The sequence below is a fragment of the Xenopus laevis genome, chromosome 7S, assembly GCF_017654675.1.
Source record: "Xenopus laevis strain J_2021 chromosome 7S, Xenopus_laevis_v10.1, whole genome shotgun sequence".
Lineage (NCBI taxonomy): Eukaryota > Metazoa > Chordata > Amphibia > Anura > Pipidae > Xenopus > Xenopus laevis.
Genome location: NC_054384.1, coordinates 2,073,906 through 2,095,251, shown reverse-complemented (window position 1 = coordinate 2,095,251; position 21,346 = coordinate 2,073,906). Strand labels below are relative to the sequence as shown.

Genomic DNA, 21,346 nt, shown 5'->3' with positions numbered 1-21,346 from the left:
CGCTCTCTGTGCGTCACATTGTAATGTTTCCTGGATTGGTGGAAGGTCAAGCGGAGCCGCATTCATATCCATCCTGGGCCACAGGCGACCCCTGATTTAGCCTATAATTAAGGACCAGTGAAGCCCGAAACGCGCCAGGTGCCAATTATACATTTCTAATTCCATTGCACGGGGGGGGGCCCTAGCCTAAAATAAAAATTCTTGGACAAATTCTGTTGCAACATTAATATTTCCTAGAGGACACGGGGGCTGCCAGAAAGGGAAAGTCCCCAATCTCTTTATTACTTTGGAAATGGGTTGAAATCCTTGCGTTCCCTTGGGTCAGGATTCCTCCAGTTCTGGTTCTATTGCAGTTTATCTCTGAGCAGCTTAATCCTGGGATTTAATACTAAATGCCAACACCCCCCCCCCCCCGCTACTTTGTATCTCACATTTTTGGGCGTCTGAGTCACGATGGGAAAACAGAGTCATAATGGGCCGGAGTGAGTAACGGGGTCAGATCCATCCGCAGACAATAAGAACTCACACACCCAGATTGGAACTGGATCCTGGTTCCCACACTGATCTGCTTGGCCTCATAAATACAATCGACCCCTTTATTTCCCCTTTATTTCCAGCAGGAAGATCATCCGAATATTCCCAAATTCCTTCTGTAACATTGTCCCAAATGCTGTAATCTAAAGGGAAAATGTCCCTCACTAACACAGACACTAACAGCTGGATGTATCATTATTCATCTATAGTGATGGGAGAATTTATTCACCAGGCGCGAATTCGCAGCGAATTTGCACGTTTCAAAATTTTTTATTACGCCGGCGACAGCTTCGATGCCAGCATCAACTAAACGGATGCCCATTCACTTTAATGCACATCAAATGTCAGCGGTGTCTGAATTTTTGACGCAATTAGTTGCAATTCTGACGCCGGCGTCAATTTTGACGCCCAGAAATTGACGCCGGCATCAAAATTCGCTTTTCATAATTTTTCACCCGTTTCACAAATTTCGCAGAAAATTTGTGAATTTTGTGGCGAATCGGGACAAATTCACCCATCACTATTCATTTATTCCCAAACTGCTTCATATTCAGCCTTTCATCAGACTCCATTGTTCTAGATGCAGCCATGTTTATTACTAGTGATAAAGACCCGCACCCAACTCACCTGACCTACACCCGCCTGCACCCGACTTCCCCCCTCCATTTATAGACCCGTGGCCGCCTATAAAATCAATATATGAAGTCGACCCCCACATCACTATCACCGACCTTAGCCTTAAATCCAGCAGGGGGCGCAACTGGGAACAGGAGGCCCAATTGGAGGGGAGTGAGCGAGTGGGGAGAAAGTGGCTTTTAGAGTGCTAGTTCTTCTCTTCCACCTCCTGTGCTTTAGTCTGGTTACTATGATCAGATTTGCATGGCAACAGCCGCTAATGGACCCTGCGAGCAATATTGTAACCAGATGTTCCCTAAGAAAATAAGAGGAAAGGCGACAGTGGCACGGGGGTTGGGATAAGACTATTATTATTATTATTATTATAATTATTATTATTATTATTATTGGGCTGCAGGTGTGGGGGGTTGCAAATGTCACCCAGACCTAAACTAATATTCGTTCTTTTATGGGGGAGCCCAAACCCCTTGTTATCAGTGAAATAGAACATTCTGATTTCCTCTTTTCCTTGGCAAATCCTCAGCTTTAAACATTCAGGAAACAACTTTCCCTTCCAGCCCCGCCCCCTTCCCTCTGAATCTGGGGGAGAATTCAGCAGGAACAGTCTGATCTGAGCAGCGAAATCCCAGAGACTTTAATCCCAGAATTTCCTTTTCCTCCTCTTGTTACCGGACCCGCATTTGCCTTGATTTATTCTCACTTACTGTCACTTACTGACTGTCACATTCATCTGCCCCGTTCACTGCTCTACTGACCCACAAACATGTAGGAACCACCGGGGTGTAAATCAGAACCAAGTGCGGGTCACTCACATCAGGGAACAGTGGAACCTTTGTCAGTCCTTATGTCAGTGCCCCCTACTCACCCCCTACTCACTACCCCCAGTCTTACTTCTACCCAGAAACTCCAACACTTCTATAGGCACCATCTCTCCCTACTATACCTGCTATCCCACAGTCACACTCCCTTCCCAGAGACTATTATCCACTGTTACTATAGACACATCTCTCCCTACTATACCTGCTATCCCACAGTCACACTCCCTTCCCAGAGACTATTATCCACTGTTACTATAGGTACCATCTCTCCCTACTATACCTGCTATCCCACAGTCACACTCCCTTCCCAGAGACTATTATCCACTGTTACTATAGACACCATCTCTCCCTACTATACCTGCTATCCCACAGTCACACTCCCTTCCCAGAGACTATTATCCACTGTTACTATAGACACATCTCTCCCTACTATACCTGCTATCCCACAGTCACACTCCCTTCCCAGAGACTATTATCCACTGTTACTATAGGTACATCTCTCCCTACTATACCTGCTATCCCACAGTCACACTCCCTTCCCAGAGACTATTATCCACTGTTACTATAGGCACCATCTCTCCCTACTATACCTGCTATCCCACAGTCACACTCCCTTCCCAGAGACTATTATCCACTGTTACTATAGACACATCTCTCCCTACTATACCTGCTATCCCACAGTCACACTCCCTTCCCAGAGACTATTATCCACTGTTACTATAGGTACCATCTCTCCCTACTATACCTGCTATCCCACAGTCACACTCCCTTCCCAGAGACTATTATCCACTGTTACTATAGACACCATCTCTCCCTACTATACCTGCTATCCCACAGTCACACTCCCTTCCCAGAGACTATTATCCACTGTTACTATAGACACTTCTCTCCCTACTATACCTGCTATCCCACAGTCTCACTCCCTTCCCAGAGACTATTATCCACTGTTACTATAGACACATCTCTCCCTACTATACCTGCTATCCCACAGTCACACTCCCTTCCCAGAGACTATTATCCACTGTTACTATAGGCACCATCTCTCCCTACTACACCGCTGAATATGTTGGTTTGGTCACTCACAGACTAAAGTTCTACATTTGTTCCATTTACAGAATACAGAGAAGTTACCAGTGTGTAAGTCCGACTCCCCAGAGGGTTACTATGAGGAGGCCGAGCCGTACAACGCCTACTTTAATGGTAACAAAGTTGCACTTCTTTCTTGTTTCACCAGGGGGCACAATATAAAAATAAAAAGGGCATTAGGGTGAAATCTTATAAAAGCAGCGAGTGAGTGCAAAGAGGTGAAGGGCTCAGAACAAGCATTAAATTGTGTATTTTCACCCAAATCCTGTGTGCACAGCAGATATAAAGCAATATGGCAGCTCCCATTCATTCTGTGCATTGGTTCAGGTTAATTGGTGGGTTTAAAGGACACATTAAGACATTTTCTCTGCAAAACAAAAACTATTTCAAGAGAGAGTGAAGTGAGCCCCACGGCAGTTCCCACAGGCTCTAAATAATCACCGGGAGCGGCACAGAAATGCACTGCCGTAAAAATAGATGCGACTCTGACCACAGGACGACGATGACCATGAAGAACGCAGGAAGTACACGAGGCCTATAATTTCCCATAATCACATCAAGGGCTCGGTGACGGCTGCACCACTTGCTAAACTCCGAGGGTGGTTTAAAGGGAAACTTTACCCAATAACTGTTTTTTATCTAATGAAACAACTTTCCAATATCCATTGATTCCTCCTTCTCACCGGGTCTAATGTTATTTTAAATGTCATCGGTATTGAAATCAGTGTCTGTTTAGCTGTTTCTATTCGCTGCATTGCTGGTTCTGATTCATGGGACAATATAGCAGTGCTGTTCTGAGCTGCTACATTAGTCAACAGTCAGAACTAGGGGTGACAACTTTTCATGAAATTTTTACCGACCGGTGGTGGCAGAAGGGGCAGGTTGTGACGTAAAAAGGGTTGGGGCCACGTCGCGTGATGGCCAGAAGGCAGAGAAAAGTTAAAGGGATACTGTCATGGGTAGACATTGTGGTTTTTTTCAAACCGCATAAGTTAATACTGCTGCTCCAGCAGAATTCTGCACTGAAATCCATTTCTCAAAAGAGCAAACAGATTTTTTTATATTCAATTTTGAAATCTGACATGGGGCTAGACATATTGTCAGTTTCCCAGCTGCCCCCAGTCATGTGACTTGTGCTCTGATAAACTTCAGTCACTCTTTACTGCTGTACTGCAAGTTGGACTGATATCACTTTCCCCCCAGCAGCCAAACAACAGAACAATGGGAACCAGATAGCAGCTGCCTGGATAACAGCTGCCTGGTAGATCTAAGAACAACACTCAATAGTAAAATCCAGGTCCCACTGTGACTCCTTCAGTTACATTGAGTAGGAGAAACAACAGCCTGCCAGAAAGCAGTTCCATCCTAAAGTGCTGGCTCTTTCTGAAATCACATGACCAGGCAAAATGAGCTGAGATGCACCTACACACCAATATTACAACTAAATACACTTGCTGCTTCAGGAATGACATTTTATATTGTACAGTGAATTATTTGCAGTGTAAACAGTGTCATTTAGAAATAAAAACTCCCCTTTAAGTTTAGAGCGGATTGGTGACGGACCAAGGGCTTTTGTTACGGGTATTACAAATTAACCAGCTTTCAGTTGCAGTTACTACTCATTGCAAAGATGCTCCACCTGTGGGAATGTGCAAGTGTCAGTGTCTGACTGCCGCCCCCCAGATATAGACATAGAGCCCTGCACTGAATCATATGAGATCACTGAGAAGGGGGGGGGCAGTAACCTTCAGTGTTTCCACCAGGGAAGGAATTTGGGGAGGGACGTTATCTTTTCACATTCCGCTGATAATCGCCTTTTTTCCACGCTGTGGTCCCAAATTCCCATTTGTTGAATAAGGAAAGAATAATATAAATAAACAGCCTATTGGAAAGGTCACCCCCCACCTATCCTGTACAGTTGGAGGGTCCTATTGTCCCTATGTATTAATCCAGGGGTCCCCAACCTTTTTTTGCCTGGGGAACAAAGAAGAGACAAATTTTTTTGCAAGGTTGGGGGTAGTGGGGTCGTGAGGATTGGGAGGGGGTCGGGAGGCTTCGGGAAGGGTGTCAAGAGGGGTCGGTGAGGGGGTCGGAGGCGTCGGCGTCCAATTCAGCGTGTCAGTGTTCAATTTGGCAAGCCACGTTAATTGTTTGGCAGCCCACTTCAGGACTGTCTGCAGCCCGGTGGTTGGGGACCCCTGCATTAATGGGCTAAAGTTTCGTGTCTGTATATTTGTACGCGTGCAGGAGCTGCCATATTGCTTGCACAGTCGCAATAATCCATGTCTGGCCCCTTACAGACGACGGGGAAGCTGTGAGCAGCTCATATGAATCCTATGATGAAGACGAGAGCCACAAGGGAAAGTGCACAACGCAGCAGCACCAATGGCCGTCCACAGAAGCCTCCATCGAACTGATGAAAGACGCGCTGATCTGCGCCTTCCTGTGGCGAAAGAAATGGCTCGGCCAATGGGCCAAACAACTCTGCGTCATTAAGGACTCGCGGCTGCTGGTGAGTTTTCATAGTCCCCCATGATTAGGGTTTACCCAGAAGAATAGGATGAGAGGACCTTATGCCAAGAGCTTACAATCTAAAGAGTATGGGTACAATCTAGGGATGCACCAAATTCACTATTTTGGATTCGGGCAAACCCCTGAATCCTTCGTGAAAGATTCGACCAAATACCGAACGAATCCTAATTTGCATAATTAAATTAGGGGTGGGAAGGGGACAATTTTTTTACTTCCTTGTTTTGTTACAAAAAGTCAAACAATTTCCCTCCCAGCCCCTAATTTGCATATGCAAATTAGGATTCAGTTTGGCCGGGCAGAAGAATTTGGCTGAATCCTGCTCAAAAAGGCCAAATCTCAGCTGAATCCGGAACTAAATTCTTTATCTGGACACTGTGAGCAAAGTCTTTTATGGCAAATACCTGGTGCAGTCTCTGAGTTTAGGAGCCAACTGTGATTTCTTTATTCTCGTTCCTCTCGCAGTGCTATAAAACCTCCAAGGATCACAACCCGCAGTTGGACGTGAGTCTGATTGGCTGTAGTGTGTCGTACAAGGAGAAGCAGGTCAGACGCAAGGAGCACAAGATGAAAATCACCCCAACCAACACCGACGTCATTGTACTGGGGATGCAAAGCAAAGAGCAGGCCGAGCAGTGGCTAAAGGTAACACATGGGGAGTGGAAGGGGCCCTCCAGCTGAGTGGGGCCCAATATTCCTGTGTTTCACTTATTGCTCTACTTTATTTCCCTTTATCATATGTCACTTCCATCAGCCTATAGCCTATAGGTGAATAATGCTACTCCTGGTGACAAAGCTACCAAAGCAACTGGGCCACAGAATCAACTTTGCAACCAGTGAGATGGAGACAGTAGGGCAACAAGAACATAATGATAGAGACAGAAGAGCAACATGGAGAAAGTAGGCAAAATGACAGGACAAGATAGAGACAGTAGGGCAAGTTGAAGACAGTAGAGTACGATGAAGATAGTGGGGTACAATTAACACAGTAGGGCAAGATGGAGACAATAAGACAAGATGGAGACAGTAGGGCAAGATGGAGACAGTAGAGCAAGATGGAGACAGTAGGATGAGATGGAGACATTAGGACAAGATGGAAACAGTAGGGCAAGATGGAGACTGTAGAGTACAGTGAAGATAATGGGGTACAATTAAGACAGTAGGGCAAGATGGAGACAATAAGACAAGATGGAGACAGTAGGACAAGATGGAGACAGTAGGGCAAGATGGAGACAGTAGGGCAAGATGGAGACAGTAGGACAAGATGGAGACTGTAGAGTACGATGAAGATAGTTTGGTACAATTAAGACAGTAGGGCACGATGGAGACAATAAGACAAGATGGAGACAGTAGGACAAGATGGAGACAGTAGGGCAAGATGGAGACAGTAGGATGAGATGGAGACAGTAGGGCAAGATGGAGACAGTAGGACAAGATGGAGACAGTAGGGCAAGATGGAGACAGTAGGGCAAGATGGAGACAGTAGGATGAGATGGAGACAGTAGGGCAAGATGGAGACAGTAGGACAAGATGGAGACTAGAGTACAATGAAGATAGTTTGGTACAATTAAGACAGTAGGGCACGATGGAGACAATAAGACAAGATGGAGACAGTAGGGCAAGATGGAGACAGTAGGACAAGATGGAGACAGTAGGGCAAGATGGAGACAGTAGGATGAGATGGAGACAGTAGGGCAAGATGGAGACAGTAGGACAAGATGGAGACAGTAGGACAAGATGGAGACAGTAGGGCAAGATGGAGACAGTAGGATGAGATGGAGACAGTAGGGCAAGATGGAGACAGTAGGACAAGATGGAGACAGTAGGGCAAGATGGAACCAGGGGTCACAATTACAGGGATCAAGTCTAAGTAATTCAGAATTCGAACTCCTGCTCGGACTCTCCAACAGGGACAGACCCCGGTTTGGGAATTAATAAATATTGATAGACGTTCAGTTGTCTTATTCTTTCCGTCTTTCCCTGACAAAATACTCTCACACTGCTGGGGATATGAGAACCAACCAGCTGATTAGCCTGGAGGAGGCGGCAAAAAGGAACATTAGTTTGGTTACATTTCCCCTTTAACATGTAGCACTCCATAGACCATTCTGTCAGAGGGTGCAGGGGGTTGTAGTGAGTCGGTCACAGGCAGTTCAGTTCTATACAAATAAAGGGCCCTGTGAGGTCCCACTGACAGTCGGTGCCTTTTGAAGTCCGACATGAAGGAGTTGATAAATTTTGGGATAAAGGCACTTTGAGGAGCGGGGCCCTAATTGAATCAGCATAAAGGGGAAACAGTAACAAAACAATCATTTCATGGGGCACAAAGCCTGGGAATTATTCACAGCGAAGAATCAAAGAGGAACAGGGAGAAGCTCCAGGAAACCTGTTGATCCCAATAAAGACGGGGCACAAAGAGAGCACTGAGCATGCTGGGAAATCGGAGTCTTAGAACTTACAGCTGGGACTTGTGCAACATTTAATGGGTCATTTACTGAGTGACCTCCCTAATTTCTGCCTGTATCTCCCATTCATATCCCAACCGGATCAGCTGCAACTCTGGTGCCACATGATTCCCGGGGTCAGACAGGGGCAGGGTGAGCTGGGTGGCAAGTTCATTAAAAGAAGCCTCACAGGCGGGTGCCATGGTCATTATTTGGGGGAGGTCACAGACTGGGGCTTCTTCTCATCCCAAATGTGTAGTAAAATAGACTGGGGAAAACTTCATTCATTTAAATTAAATGAAATATTACTGACAGGTTAAATCTCATTCCTTTTACTCACATAGCAGCAGTCCTGTCCTGCTTTATGGCAGCTGAGATTCTAGCTATCTGTATAACAGAACATTCTGTCCCAGTGGCTGCACAGATCCTATCTGATCCCCATTGTAAGCAGCAGTCCTGTCCTGCTTTATGGCAGCTGAGATTCTAGCTATCTGTATAACAGAACATTCTGTCCCAGTGGCTGCACAGATCCTATCTGATCCCCATTGTAAGCAGCAGTCCTGTCCTGCTTTATGGCAGCTGAGATTCTATCTGTATAACAGAACATTCTGTCACTGATACTGATTCCCAGCAGCACCTTATCTGAATGCTTTTGCCTAAAGAATTAAATAAAATTGTTGATATTTTATCAAGCTGTATTTTCCTACTAAAACATCACTTGACAGGTGCCTCTTTCTGCAGGTGATACAAGATATCAGTGGTCTCCAGACAGACCCCCTGAGTGACAGCTCTGTGACTCCGGCAGAAGGGCAGAGACAGAACCATCCCAAGGTACTAACTGAACTGATCCAGTAACATCACATATTTGTTTTAATGCCTGAGAGCAGAGTCAGAAAAGAAAAGCTGTAGGACACAGAGGGGGCACTAAAAAGAAACTATTGTGGGATGTTTATGTGTAAATATAAGTTTAGTGTTTATATCTGTTGTATTTAGTAGACACAGTAGACACATTGCAGCAGTCATTCTGTACTCCAGTAACACAAGGGACCCAAACTGAGTTACAGCACCAGCGCACTGCATGATGGGTCCAGTTGCCACCTTTGCTGATGGCTAAACCCAAACACAGGGGGGCGGGGCAGATAGCATTTGGGATGGGGCAGTGATGCAATAACAGGTATGATGACATCACATGTGGGCACAATGATGTTGGTGGAGTTATGACACCAGGGGAGGCTATGGCATCACTCAGATGCAACTGGTTTCATTTTCATTTTAAAGTGTTGATGCCCAGTTCAAAACCCCCCAGGTGCCAATCCTATCTCTAGCCATATTCTGCTTGATGAGTGAGCCCAACCCGTTCATTTAGGGATGCACCCAATCCACTACTTTGGATTCAGCCGAACCCCCTTTTGTGAAATATTTGGCCAAATACCAAACTGCATATGCAAATTAGGGGAAAACATTTTTTACTTCCATGTTTTGTGACAAAAAGTCCCCTCCGCACTACTTATTTGCATATGCAAATTAGGTTTCAGCCAGGCAGAAGGATTCAGACGAATCCTGCTGAAAAAGGCCGAATTCTGGCCGAATCCCAAACCAAATACTGGATTTGGTGCATCCCTACTTTAATTACAGGTATGAGTTCTATTATACAGAAATCAGTTATCCAAAAAGCTCTGAAATACAGAAATGCTCATTTAGAAAAAAAATCTTATTTTTGATTGATTTGCTTTTTTTGTATCTGTAATAATAAGAAATGAAGTGCACGTGATAGTAACTGAGCCATGTCGAGGTGAGTATCTTAGTATTTAAATGTTGCTCATGTATTGGCCAGATTATTGTTCGGGTTTCATAAGGCTGAAAACCCAACAGAAAGTTGAGCCCCGAAAAGGCCTTAGAAAAACCGAACTGTTTGTGTCAAAACCCTAAATATTGTCCATGTCTTACCAACCTCTCATTGATTTACTGCCAGGCAGAGGGGACAGACAGACACTCAGCAGCTTCAGAAAGTGGGAGCAGCACCGATGGGCACCCCGAGACCCCCGAAATTAAGGAAGGTGAGGAAATCGTCTCACACACACCGGTCTGTTCTGCTGAACTGCAAATCTCAGGATAATCTTTTCATTTTCTTTCTTTTCAATTGTGTTTCTTTTCCATTCGCATTTTCAAATAAACTTCACGAGCAAAAAGAACAACAAAAATTGCCAAACTAAATCCAGAATAGAGGAAAAGAGTTAACATGTCAGACTACTGGAAATAATGATGTCTCAGAACAAAAATACTCCATAAAATATATTAATACAGGATAGAAATAAAAACAAAAATAGGAGGAATTAAAACATCCTCTCCATCAACCCAATAAAACAAATAATTATTAAGTGGAAAAGATCAATACATCATTAGTTATTATAAGAGAATCTCTGTCAGAACTGGACATAAACTTTTCAATAATAACCTTATTCTCAGATTCCAAGAAGTTGAAGTAGGGAGACGACAGTTGCAAATAATTGTCCCTAAAATCAACGTTACTGTATCTAATACTTATTGCTTCATCCCATCAGAGAGACGTAACATCAGACAAAATGACTTTCAAGTCCGGGAAGTTTTCCTAAATCCAAAACAAAAAAAAAAAAATAGATTTACGGGTAACAGCAAGGGCCATGAATATAAAGGGGCCCATTCACTTAGCTCCAGTGAAGGAATAGAGGAAAAATTGTTTGAATTTCGAATGGTCAAATTTGGCTACTTCGACCATTGAATGGGCTACTTCGACCTTCGACTACGACCTTCGAATTGAACGATTCAAACTAAAAATCGTTCGACTATTCGACCATTTGATAGTCGAAGTACTGTCTCTTTAAAAAATTCTTCGACCCCCTAGTTCGCCAACTAAAACCTACCGAAGGTCCCCATAGTCTTCCTAACAATTTCCTGATCCAAGGAATATCCTTCGATCGATGGATTAAAATCCTTCGAATCGTTCGATCGTAGGAATCGATCGTTTGTCACAAAACAAGGAAGTACATTTCTTTTTCAATTCCCACCCCTAATTTGAATATGCAAATTAGGATTTCGATTCGATTCGGTATTCGCCCCAATCTTTTGGGGGTTTGGCCGAATCCAAAATAGTGAATTCAGGGCATTCCTAGTTCTATTATAGTGAATATTCTGTCCATGAAGATTATACTGTACACGAGGGTTATAATGTAAGAGGGAATTAGTGATGGACGAATAAATTTGCCTGGCGCAATTAGTGGCGAATTTCTGCATTTCGCCAATGGAGTATAAATTTGCAAAACTCCCACGAAAATTTTTTAAAAATTGGACACGAGTCTGAAAAGTCGATCGCGTCAAAACTGCAGCGCGTCAACATCCATTGACTTTACCGCTGACGTCAATTTTCGACTTTTCGCCCAACCGAAATGGGAGAAATTCGCCCATCACACATACTGTACATGATGATTATACTGTACATAGTGCACATGGGGAGAGACTGTATATGAGGAAAGGCTAAACTCTCTGCTCTTATTGTAGTGGGTTCAGAACTATGTATAAAGTACAGAAGAGGGAGAACATTCCCAAACCAGAGGGCCCCCTTCCCACGTTACAGCGAGAAGGTTCCTGAGTCCCCTCAGTCTGAGCACAAAAGCCCTTTGTCCTTCTGGTTTGGCTGAAGAACCAATTAATGACCAGAGGAAGCGGCACATTCATTTCCTAAAGCTGAATGTTTCCCTGAAGCAGCAGCTTATTGTGGGCAACATAATAATAATGACCCCACACTGCTCTCTAATTGCTCTATTAAACCAAATAAGCAACATTAATACCCCACTCAGTTGTTAGAGACACACCATGGGCACAAGCCTGGAGACAATGTGTGGCTGGGAATTTGCACAGGGAGTTTGAAGACTTTATACAGCAATGATTCTTATTAATTGCCCAAACCCATGGATTCATTGAAGGTTTAAACACAGCTGAGAGTAGCTCATAACCCCCTTTAACAAAAAGGAAAAACCTATAGTTATTGGCTAGTGGGCCATCGGCAAAATAAATTGTAGAATTTCCCATATAAATATAAAGAATGTCGATCCATCCTGCGGCCCTCAAGCTGTTTGACCTTATAAAGTGCAACTCCAGTGTATAAATTGCAGAGATGTTTCCAGTAAATGGAATTCTGTGGGAAGTTGGTGGGTTTCATAGAGTAACTGGAACTTGGTGGGGAGCTGGTTGGTCAGTAAGTAGTTGCAACTGTGTGAGAAGCTGGTGGGGTCTATAGAGTAATTGGAGTTTTGTGGGGAAAATGGTTGATTTTGTATAGTAAATGGAACTGTACAATAGTTGGAATTCCACAAGAAACTGATAGGTTCTGCATTGTAGGTGGAACTCACTAGGAAGCACATGGGTCATCTTTGGTGGATGGAACTCATTGAGAAGTTGGTTCGTTCTGTAGGTGGGACTCACTGGAGTGGGTTTTGTAGAGTACTTGGGACTTGGTGGGGAGCTGGTGTTTTGGCAAAGTAGTTGGAAATGTATTTGAAGTTGGTGGGTTTGGTAGAGTAGATGGAACTCGATGGGAAGCTGTTGGGTTTTTAATGGTACGTGGAACTGTTCAGTAGTTGGAACTTAGTAAGAAACTGATGAGTTTTACATTGTAGGTGGAACTCAATAGAAAGCTCATTAGTCCTCTATGGTGGCTGGAACTCGTTGAGAAGCTGGTGGGTACTGGGAGGAATCTCTCAGTGGGAAGCTGATGGACATTGTACAACGGGTGCCGTGGTGGGTATCGTCTGGCAGGTGGATCTTGGTGGGAGGCTCTTGATCATGTTTGGGTTCATCATAAAACCCCAAAGAAAACCTTATACCCCCCACCTATTATTAGTATTTCTAGAGAAAAGCAGCTTAGGGTCTAATTCTCTCTTTCTGTGCAGTCAAGAAGAAAGTGACATCAGGACTGAAGCTGAGTAACCTCATGAACCTGGGGAGGAAGAAGTCGACCTCCATGGAGAGTCCAGAAAAGGCCCTGGAAACCTCCAGTAAGTACTTCCCATGTGGTTATTCTCTTGCTAAGGGCCTCCATGTTCTCAGCCTCCCAACTGATTTTCTTGACCAATTATTTTTTCAGATTACCTGAATGTGCTGATCAACAGCCAATGGAAATCTCGCTTCTGCTGCATCAAGGACAGACAGCTGCATTTCTACCAAGACAGAAACAAGACAAAAACTGCGGCTCAGCGGGTGTCTCTGATTGGTTGCGACATCATCCCGCAGCCCACCCAGGACCACCTCTATTCCTTCCGCATCCTTCAACATGGGGAGGAGCTGGCCACCTTAGAGGTACCATCAATGGCTACTGACCTACCGACAGTTCAGGTTTATTTATGTATGTTTATATGGGTAAATACTGAATATACAGAAATTAAGTATCAGGTTGTAAAAGACACAGTAGCAAGGAGGTCACTGTCTCATAGAGCTTACACTCTAATTGAGTGGATAACATATATAGGAGGGCAAAAGTGCACGAAGATGTGGGCATGGGTCCGTAAGTGCCAAGGCTTATTCTGTATATATATATGTATATATATGTAATACTGCTCTGGCTGAGCATGCTGGGAGCTGTGGTTCTGCAGCACTGAAGGAAAAGACATTGGGTCAAATGAGCTTAAATTCTGCTGATTTATATCACAGGCCAAATCATCGGAGGATATGGGCCACTGGCTTGGGCTTCTCCTGTTAGAGTCCGGCTGCAGATCCGACCCGGAGGATTTCAGTTATGACTATGTGGATGCTGATCGGGTTTCCTGCATTGTCAGCGCCGCCAAGAACTCCTACTTGTAATTCCTACTTGTATTTACTATTCGCTTCTTGCACCGCTACACACTTGGGCGAGTTGCACTCAGCCAATCACAGATGCACTTCTATTCACACAGACTGAACCAAATGCTGGAGGTGGGGTTGTTATTTCTGGCACTTCAAAAATGTAGAGAATTGGCTTCTCTTTCTTCATTAGAACATTCCCAGCCATAAATGCTGTTTTGAGTGGCTGAATATCTTGTATTGTGCTGCCCCCTGCTGCTCAGTGTGTAGTATTGCTGCTCACATTTGTGTCTTAATTCTTATTATGAACAAAATAGTTTTTTATTATTCATTATGCAAATATTTAAAGGTACAGATGATTTGCCTCTGTAACCAATGGCAACAGCTCCAGTTTAGAACAATTCTCTGTCTCGTATGAGGAATAAGGAAGAGAAATTGCTGGACTTTATGTTCTGGCGATGGACTAACTGGGCCAGTATTCCGGCCTTCCCTGTTAACGTAAAGTTCTGGTACTTCTGTTTGGATTTTTAGAGGCGGCTGAACTGGGAGGGGGGGCTTGGCAGGGGATTTTCAGAACTTTAAGAGAAAAAGGTACAATGGTTTGTGCAGGGAAGGCAGAATCTGCAAACACCTGTTTAGACGTCACAGAGAGAAACAATGTCCCATCCCTGGGTTTTTTCTTTCCTTGCAGCTTAATGCAGAGGAAATACTGTGAGCCCAACACTTACATTGATGCCCCACGTGGGGAGAGGTACCAGCAGGATTATCTCTATGATGACGTTGATGTGCCAGATATTCAGGTAGGCTCCCTATTTATTAATAAACTCATTTGTGGGAAACAATATGGCAGCTCCCATCAATCTGTATAAATACCAATATACCAAGACAACTGCATGAGAGTAACAATATGGCCGCTCCCATCAATATGTATAAATAAAAATACCAATATACAAAGACAACTGGATGAGAGTAACAATATAGCAGATCCCATCAATATGTATAAATACCAATATACAGAAGCAACTGGATGAGAGTAACAATATGGCAGCTCCCATCAATATGTATAAATACCAATATACAAAGACAACTGGATGAGAGTACCAATATGGCAGCTCCCATCAATATGTATAAATACCAATATACAAAGACAACTGGATGAGCGTAACAATATGGCAGCTCCCATCAATATGTATAAATACCAATATACAGAAGCAACTGGATGAGAGTAACAATATGGCAGCTCCCATCAATATGTATAAATACCAATATACAAAGACAACTGGATGAGAGTACCAATATGGCAGCTCCCATCAATATGTATAAATACCAATATACAAAGACAACTGGATGAGCGTAACAATATGGCAGCTCCCATCAATATGTATAAATACCAATATACAAAGACAACTGGATGAGAGTACCAATATGGCAGCTCCCATCAATATGTATAAATAACAATATACAAAGACAACTGGATGAGAGTAACAATATGGCAGCTCCCATCAATATGTATAAATACCAATATACAAAGACAACTGGATGAGAGTACCAATATGGCAGCTCCCACCCACACCCATTTATAGAAATACAGTAATGCCACTTTGATCCCTGATTGGTCAGTGCAATTAAATATATGAAAGGACCTTGGACATATTGCCACGTGTATGCGACATGTTACACGTATGTATAATACTTTATCCCTGCGCAGGGAGATGAGCCTAGGCCGGAAGAGAAGGGTGAGGCACAAGACAAGACGTATCTGGATATTCTTCCCAGTAAATCCTTTCTACAATGTGCTGGGATGAAGGCTCTTTGCAAGGCCTTGGGGTCCCCGGGGCCCGAGAGAGTCAGCGGGAGGAAAGATAAGGAGGAGGGTGAGCAGGGGACATTACTCAGGAGGGAACAAGACTCTTCTGGGCAGACGACTGAGGAGAATAAACAGGTAATAGAAGTGCAACCACCCTGGTTCCACTCACTGACGGATTTACTGACCCCAGCGCATATCTTAGTCTGTCACTGTCTGTCCCTTTCTTTTCTTTGCACAGCTGGTTCTGACTCCTAAAGTAACGTCTCACCATCCGCTTCTTCCTCATTTGAACTGGGTTTAGAGTCAGAAGCAGCAGTGCAGAAAACCTCACCAAACGAGCGGATCTTATAGTGTATGACCAGCTCAAGTATAACGCAGGCATTGATTTTCTGACACAGTTTGCAATTGGTGTTTTTTTATTTTGTTCTGTTATTGAACTGTTTATTGTCTATTCTGCTTGAATATAAAATGATATCTGGTCGCTGGGGGTCACTGACCCTGACAACTGGAAAGCAGATTGATCCTGATGCTGGATTTGTATTGGCATTGTTTATTATGGCCACCCTCCTATTCATCTTTCCGTCTGTCATTGGTGCCATGGCCTGGTTGCTAGCCTAGGTAACATCCTAGCAACAAGAATATCACAGTGAACATATTATGTTATTTTATAGAAGCACTGCCCTGTGGGGAGGGGGGGGGGGTTGCTGAGATATTGCAGAAGACTCAGTAATTATAGTAATGGACTCTAACCTACTTGTTCCTATAGGAAGCCCCGGGCACATTTGCATTGGTACAAGCAGCATTAAATCTCTCTTCCCAATCTCATTCAATTAGGACACAGAAGACCCCCCAACACAAGCTGCTCCTGATCCCCCGATTATTGGAACGGCGGTGACTGCCAGTCCCAGGCTGGAGAAAATCACCAAGGAGAGAGTGAAGGTGACTAATCACGGTGGGTTCCTTTCTGCCTAAAAACCCCCAAAGCCTTAGCGGGGCTGATAGAGAAGAGCCCAAACTGCCAGTGTTCTCTCCTATTGATATGAATGGTGAACCACAGGGCAGTGCTAGAACTGGTGCCTCTCCATATATTGGGCTGAAAAGTGTCAGTTTCAGATTCCTCATTCCAGTAAATGGGAAGCAGAATTGTCCTTGTATAGGAGCCCATGATGCTCAGGATGTTTGATGACTGCAAATTACAACTCCCAGCAGCTTCAGCCCGATACCTGTGGGTGTTGGGAGTAATAATATACAAATAACTGAGGGCAAATAAAGATTCCACAAGTGGAAAAATAAGTCCAGGTCATTCCTACGGATAGAGAGGTCCAGTGGGGTAACTGGTGGGCCTGGGTGCAAATCCTGCTCGTTACGCCATTGTAGATGTGGAGGCCTTGCAGGAAGGCTGGAGCCCTGATCTTCCTTTAGCAACAGCTGGGGGGCAACAGGTTGGGCTGAATGATGGGTGGGTGGAGCTTGGAAGGAAAGGAAACCAATGGTGAACATGTGGCCATATTGTTTTCATTCAGTGGCCATAGAAACGTTGCTGGGGAAGAACCGGACAGAAGCAGAGATAAAGCGTTTCACAGAAGAGAAGGAGAAGCTGGAGAAAGAGAGAGAAGAGATCCGGGTTCAGCTGGCGCAGCTACGCAAAGAACGGCGGGAGATGAAGGAAACGGTCACTCAATGTCCAGGTGAGTCAGGAGCAACCAAATGGCAGCACCTTCTCTTTCCTCTACTGAGTCTGGGAGATATGAATAGAGAACACTCAACTGGTGGGCTCCTACTCGCTCCCCTTCAAAGCCCCTGCCTTCTGGGAGCAGTGACTAAACATCTTAACTGGTGGGGGTCCTACTCGCTCCAATTGAAAACCCCTATCTTCTGGGAGCAGTGACTAAACATCTCAGCTGTTAGGGGTCCTACTGGCTCCCACTGGAAGCCCCAGTCTACTGGGATAGTGACTACACATCTCAAATCCAAATGTTTGACCTTCAGGCCATTGAACAGATCACATACTAAAGGGTATTATTTTGGCTCATGGCAGATAAAAGTCTCCTGGCTGACCTAGAGAATAAACTGAGGATGAAAGAGGAGGAGTGCAAGGAGAGAGAAAGTTTCTGTGTTGACCTGGAGCTGAAACTTGTGGACGTGAAGGAGAATCTCAGGAAGGCCGAGCTGGGTCCGGCAACATTAGGGACCACTGTAGAACCTGCACACCTGGACGCTGCCCCCAGTGTAAGTAGAATGTATCCTCCTAGCACTTCCCCAAGTGTAAGTACCCTGCCAATTCCTGGGCAACCTGTTGTATTGTTATGTTTGTGAAGATTCTCATTCATCCAGGTCATGGGATATCTATAGAAATAAGTCAAATCAACTGGACTTGTTGTGTTTTTTTCCTTGAAGACGTTTCACCAGTCAGCCAACTGGCTTTCTCAATTCAGAATAACTTGTAAATCTTCCTTCGAGAATATATATCCTCAATGTTGTATTGGTAGATCCATCAACAGAAACCTATGGGAACTCCAGTAGACTTTTCTCAGTTGACAAGAGAAATAATAAATATGCGTCAGTACAGTGTAAATAAATCATACTGTAAATACTGTACATTTATTAAACCCCTTTCATTGTAACTAAAACATATACAGTATATATTGGTTTCTCTTATTACCATTCTTCTGCCATAAACTCCCTTGGGCCAGATTCTGACCTTGAGAAGTCAATGGAGACCATCTGCTGGAAGCTATTGCTGAAGAGAGTGGAGTTAGAACTGAGGGCACAGGTGCCAATGCCCTTTTCCAAGGATTTTAGCAGATGTTTCTCTGAGGTTGGCAATCACTGTATGCTCCACCTCGTGGCACAATTCAGAACCAAATATTGGATCAGAATTAAATTGAGTGAAGGGATATTTTCGAGTATTGTTTGGGTTTATCTATTACTGCTACTGGGGGCCACTCCCATTTGCTCATCCAGTTTTTTCTATGCCGCAGATAAAATCCTGCAGTCTCATGCATGTCCCAGAATGCCCTCCGGTAACAGCAACGATCGGCTCACCAGTAAATTCAGCCATGGCGCTAAAAAGCAGAGCCCAGCCAATCATGACCACTGGAAAGGGAACAGTTCTTCAGAAGGCAAAGGTGACGTATCACTGGAAAGCCCCAGCTACTTTCATTCTCTGAGCTTCCAAAAATAGAGATTATTGTATTGAATCCACAATGAACCAGTTACTGATACACAAATCTATCTGCTTCCTTATTATGAACTGAGGTGAAAAGGTTGGAACCTCAAGGAGGCTTTAACTTTAAAAGTCCAGTAGCCACTACATTAGTCCAAGGTTTCTCAGAACTTTTCTTTTGATGTTTTCCTCGGTGGACCAGAATTTGGCCAGGCCTTATCTAACAACGTGGTTGCAGATATTTGATCACCAGGAGTCACCTTGTAGTATATTTTGCAAAATATCCAAGTAAATAATCATCTCTAAATTTTACTTTATCATTCAGACTGGGGCCCTATGTTTGGGCTTGGGTCCTTCACATGTCGAAGCAGTAGATTGTAACAAAGTGGTGATATTGTAGAAGTTTCTTGGTCAGGCTGAGGGCCATAAAATAAGAAATATGGACTAATCCTTAACATTATGATTCTCTTTTCTAGGAGTGGGAGAAGAAAGGCGCAAGTTAGGAGACCAAAGAACCTCTTCATGGACTGAGAAACTTGTGTCATGTGGACTTATTGGACAGCGGCTCCACCGAGCTTTAATATTGAGATGACACCAAGATCATCACAGGAGTGGTCATCAAGTCTTCTGAGCAGCCAGTTGTCCCAGCTCTGAGGGTTGACCACTTGCACCATCAATGGAGCAAACCTGCCCTAGATAGACCACAATGGGGTATGCTAACTTGCAAAATGCTCCATGACCACTAACTTTTCTGGTGGCTTGCACATTCTAGTAGGGTTCTGAAGTGGGTCGCCCCAAGCAGAGAGAGCAGATTCATTTTTGTGTATTTTTGTGATTCGATGTCTGATTAGGTTGTACTGCCTCCATGTTTAATATAGTTTATGGATTAGCATCAGGGGAGAGCCGCATTCTCCACCAAACTCAATGCAGGACAGGGATGTGTCTCAGTATAGCGAATAGTTTGGAAGACTCCACTTCCCTGGAGTTTTTTCTCCAATCTTACCGCATGTGACCAAAAACTAAGGTGCATTTCCACATGTTATTACTGGAGGGAACATGCGAGATCCCAAATATTTATTAACTGTGAAACAATGTGTCTGCCGGAGGTCTAATCCCTGTGTTTGATGGAATTTGCCTTTTATCGACGTTTGGTCGAATCCGTGGCACCCAGATCCAGGGCAGGAGACCACCATCAGGTACCAGGAAGGCCCGAGTTGTGGATAAGAGGTTTTTAATAAATTGTGATCATACTTTGTACATAAATATATATATATATATATATATAAACAATGACTGTATTTAAAAGAAAAGAAAAAAATAAAATATGAATTATCTTTAAAAGGGAATGTGTTTTGCCTTTATTTGCCATTGACAGAATGACTTTAGTGGTCTTTAGGAAAGGGTTACCCCCCAGTGTTTTAGGTTTTGTAATAAGAAACACCAAAGCAATTCCATCTTTCATACTCCAATAGGAAAACCGGGACTGTCCCTTTAACATCGGTTTGGTCAGACCTTTGTTTATGACATCATTTGCACCATATTTGTCTTGTTCCCTTAAAGCTGTTCCATGGGGATCGGATCTACTCCCAGCGCAGACGACTGACAGCGGGAGAATTTTGACATTTAAGAATAAAAAAGGTGGAAACGGGAACTTGCAGAACTTTATCAAGCTGAAAAGTGAATAAAACAATTTAGTTTTGTCATTTCCTGTTTCCACAATTCTTATTTTAATTTCTTATTTTTGATTCTAAGCCAGTTGGGACAGAGGCAAAGAAACAGATATGGTTATGGGACCAGTACCCGGAGCAAGTTTTGACAGCTAAATTTATTATGGGAAAGTGCGTGTGGGTTTGTATATGTTCAGTTCTACTGCAATGTTTGGGCATGAACAAGACAGAACTTCCTCTGCCACTGGGACAGAATGTTCTGTTATACAGATAGCTAGAATCTCAGCTGCCATAAAGCAGGACAGGACTGCTGCTTACAATGGGGATCAGATAGGATCTGTGCAGCCACTAGGACAGAATGTTCTGTTATAAAGATAGAATCTCAGCTGCCATAAAGCAGGACAGGACTGTTGCTTACAATGGGGATCAGATAGGATCTGTGCAGCCACTGGGACAGAATGTTCTGTTATACAGATAGCTAGAATCTCAGCTGCCATAAAGCAGGACAGGACTGTTGCTTACAATGGGGATCAGATAGGATCTGTGCAGCCACTGGGACAGAATGTTCTGTTATACAGATAGCTAGAATCTCAGCTGCCATAAAGCAGGACAGGACTGCTGCTTACAATGGGGATCAGATAGGATCTGTGCAGCCACTGGGACAGAATGTTCTGTTATACAGATAGCTAGAATCTCAGCTGCCATAAAGCAGGACAGGACTGCTGCTTACAATGGGGATCAGATAGGATCTGTGCAGCCCCTGGGACAGAATGTTCTGTTATACAGATAGCTAGAATCTCAGCTGCCATAAAGCAGGACAGGACTGCTGCTTACAATGGGGATCAGAT

At 43.9% G+C, this 21,346-nt stretch overlaps 1 protein-coding gene across 1 annotated transcript in view; it reads left to right on the top strand.

Moving 5' to 3' along the window:
- The window catches only part of afap1l2.S (actin filament associated protein 1 like 2 S homeolog), a 39,213-nt gene extending 19,064 nt beyond the window's left edge, over nucleotides 1-20,149 (top strand). The window contains exons 5-19 of the mRNA XM_018227235.2: nucleotides 3,104-3,188; nucleotides 5,375-5,586; nucleotides 6,069-6,248; nucleotides 8,789-8,878; nucleotides 10,020-10,104; nucleotides 12,973-13,077; nucleotides 13,167-13,378; nucleotides 13,730-13,875; nucleotides 14,550-14,658; nucleotides 15,567-15,800; nucleotides 16,500-16,617; nucleotides 17,189-17,353; nucleotides 17,704-17,894; nucleotides 18,647-18,793; nucleotides 19,308-20,149. Coding sequence (XP_018082724.1) covers nucleotides 3,104-3,188; nucleotides 5,375-5,586; nucleotides 6,069-6,248; nucleotides 8,789-8,878; nucleotides 10,020-10,104; nucleotides 12,973-13,077; nucleotides 13,167-13,378; nucleotides 13,730-13,875; nucleotides 14,550-14,658; nucleotides 15,567-15,800; nucleotides 16,500-16,617; nucleotides 17,189-17,353; nucleotides 17,704-17,894; nucleotides 18,647-18,793; nucleotides 19,308-19,334 — 2,106 coding nt within the window. The 3' untranslated portion in view covers nucleotides 19,335-20,149. The remainder of the gene's footprint in view (nucleotides 1-3,103; nucleotides 3,189-5,374; nucleotides 5,587-6,068; nucleotides 6,249-8,788; nucleotides 8,879-10,019; nucleotides 10,105-12,972; nucleotides 13,078-13,166; nucleotides 13,379-13,729; nucleotides 13,876-14,549; nucleotides 14,659-15,566; nucleotides 15,801-16,499; nucleotides 16,618-17,188; nucleotides 17,354-17,703; nucleotides 17,895-18,646; nucleotides 18,794-19,307) is intronic.
- The last annotated feature ends 1,197 nt before the right edge of the window (nucleotides 20,150-21,346 follow it).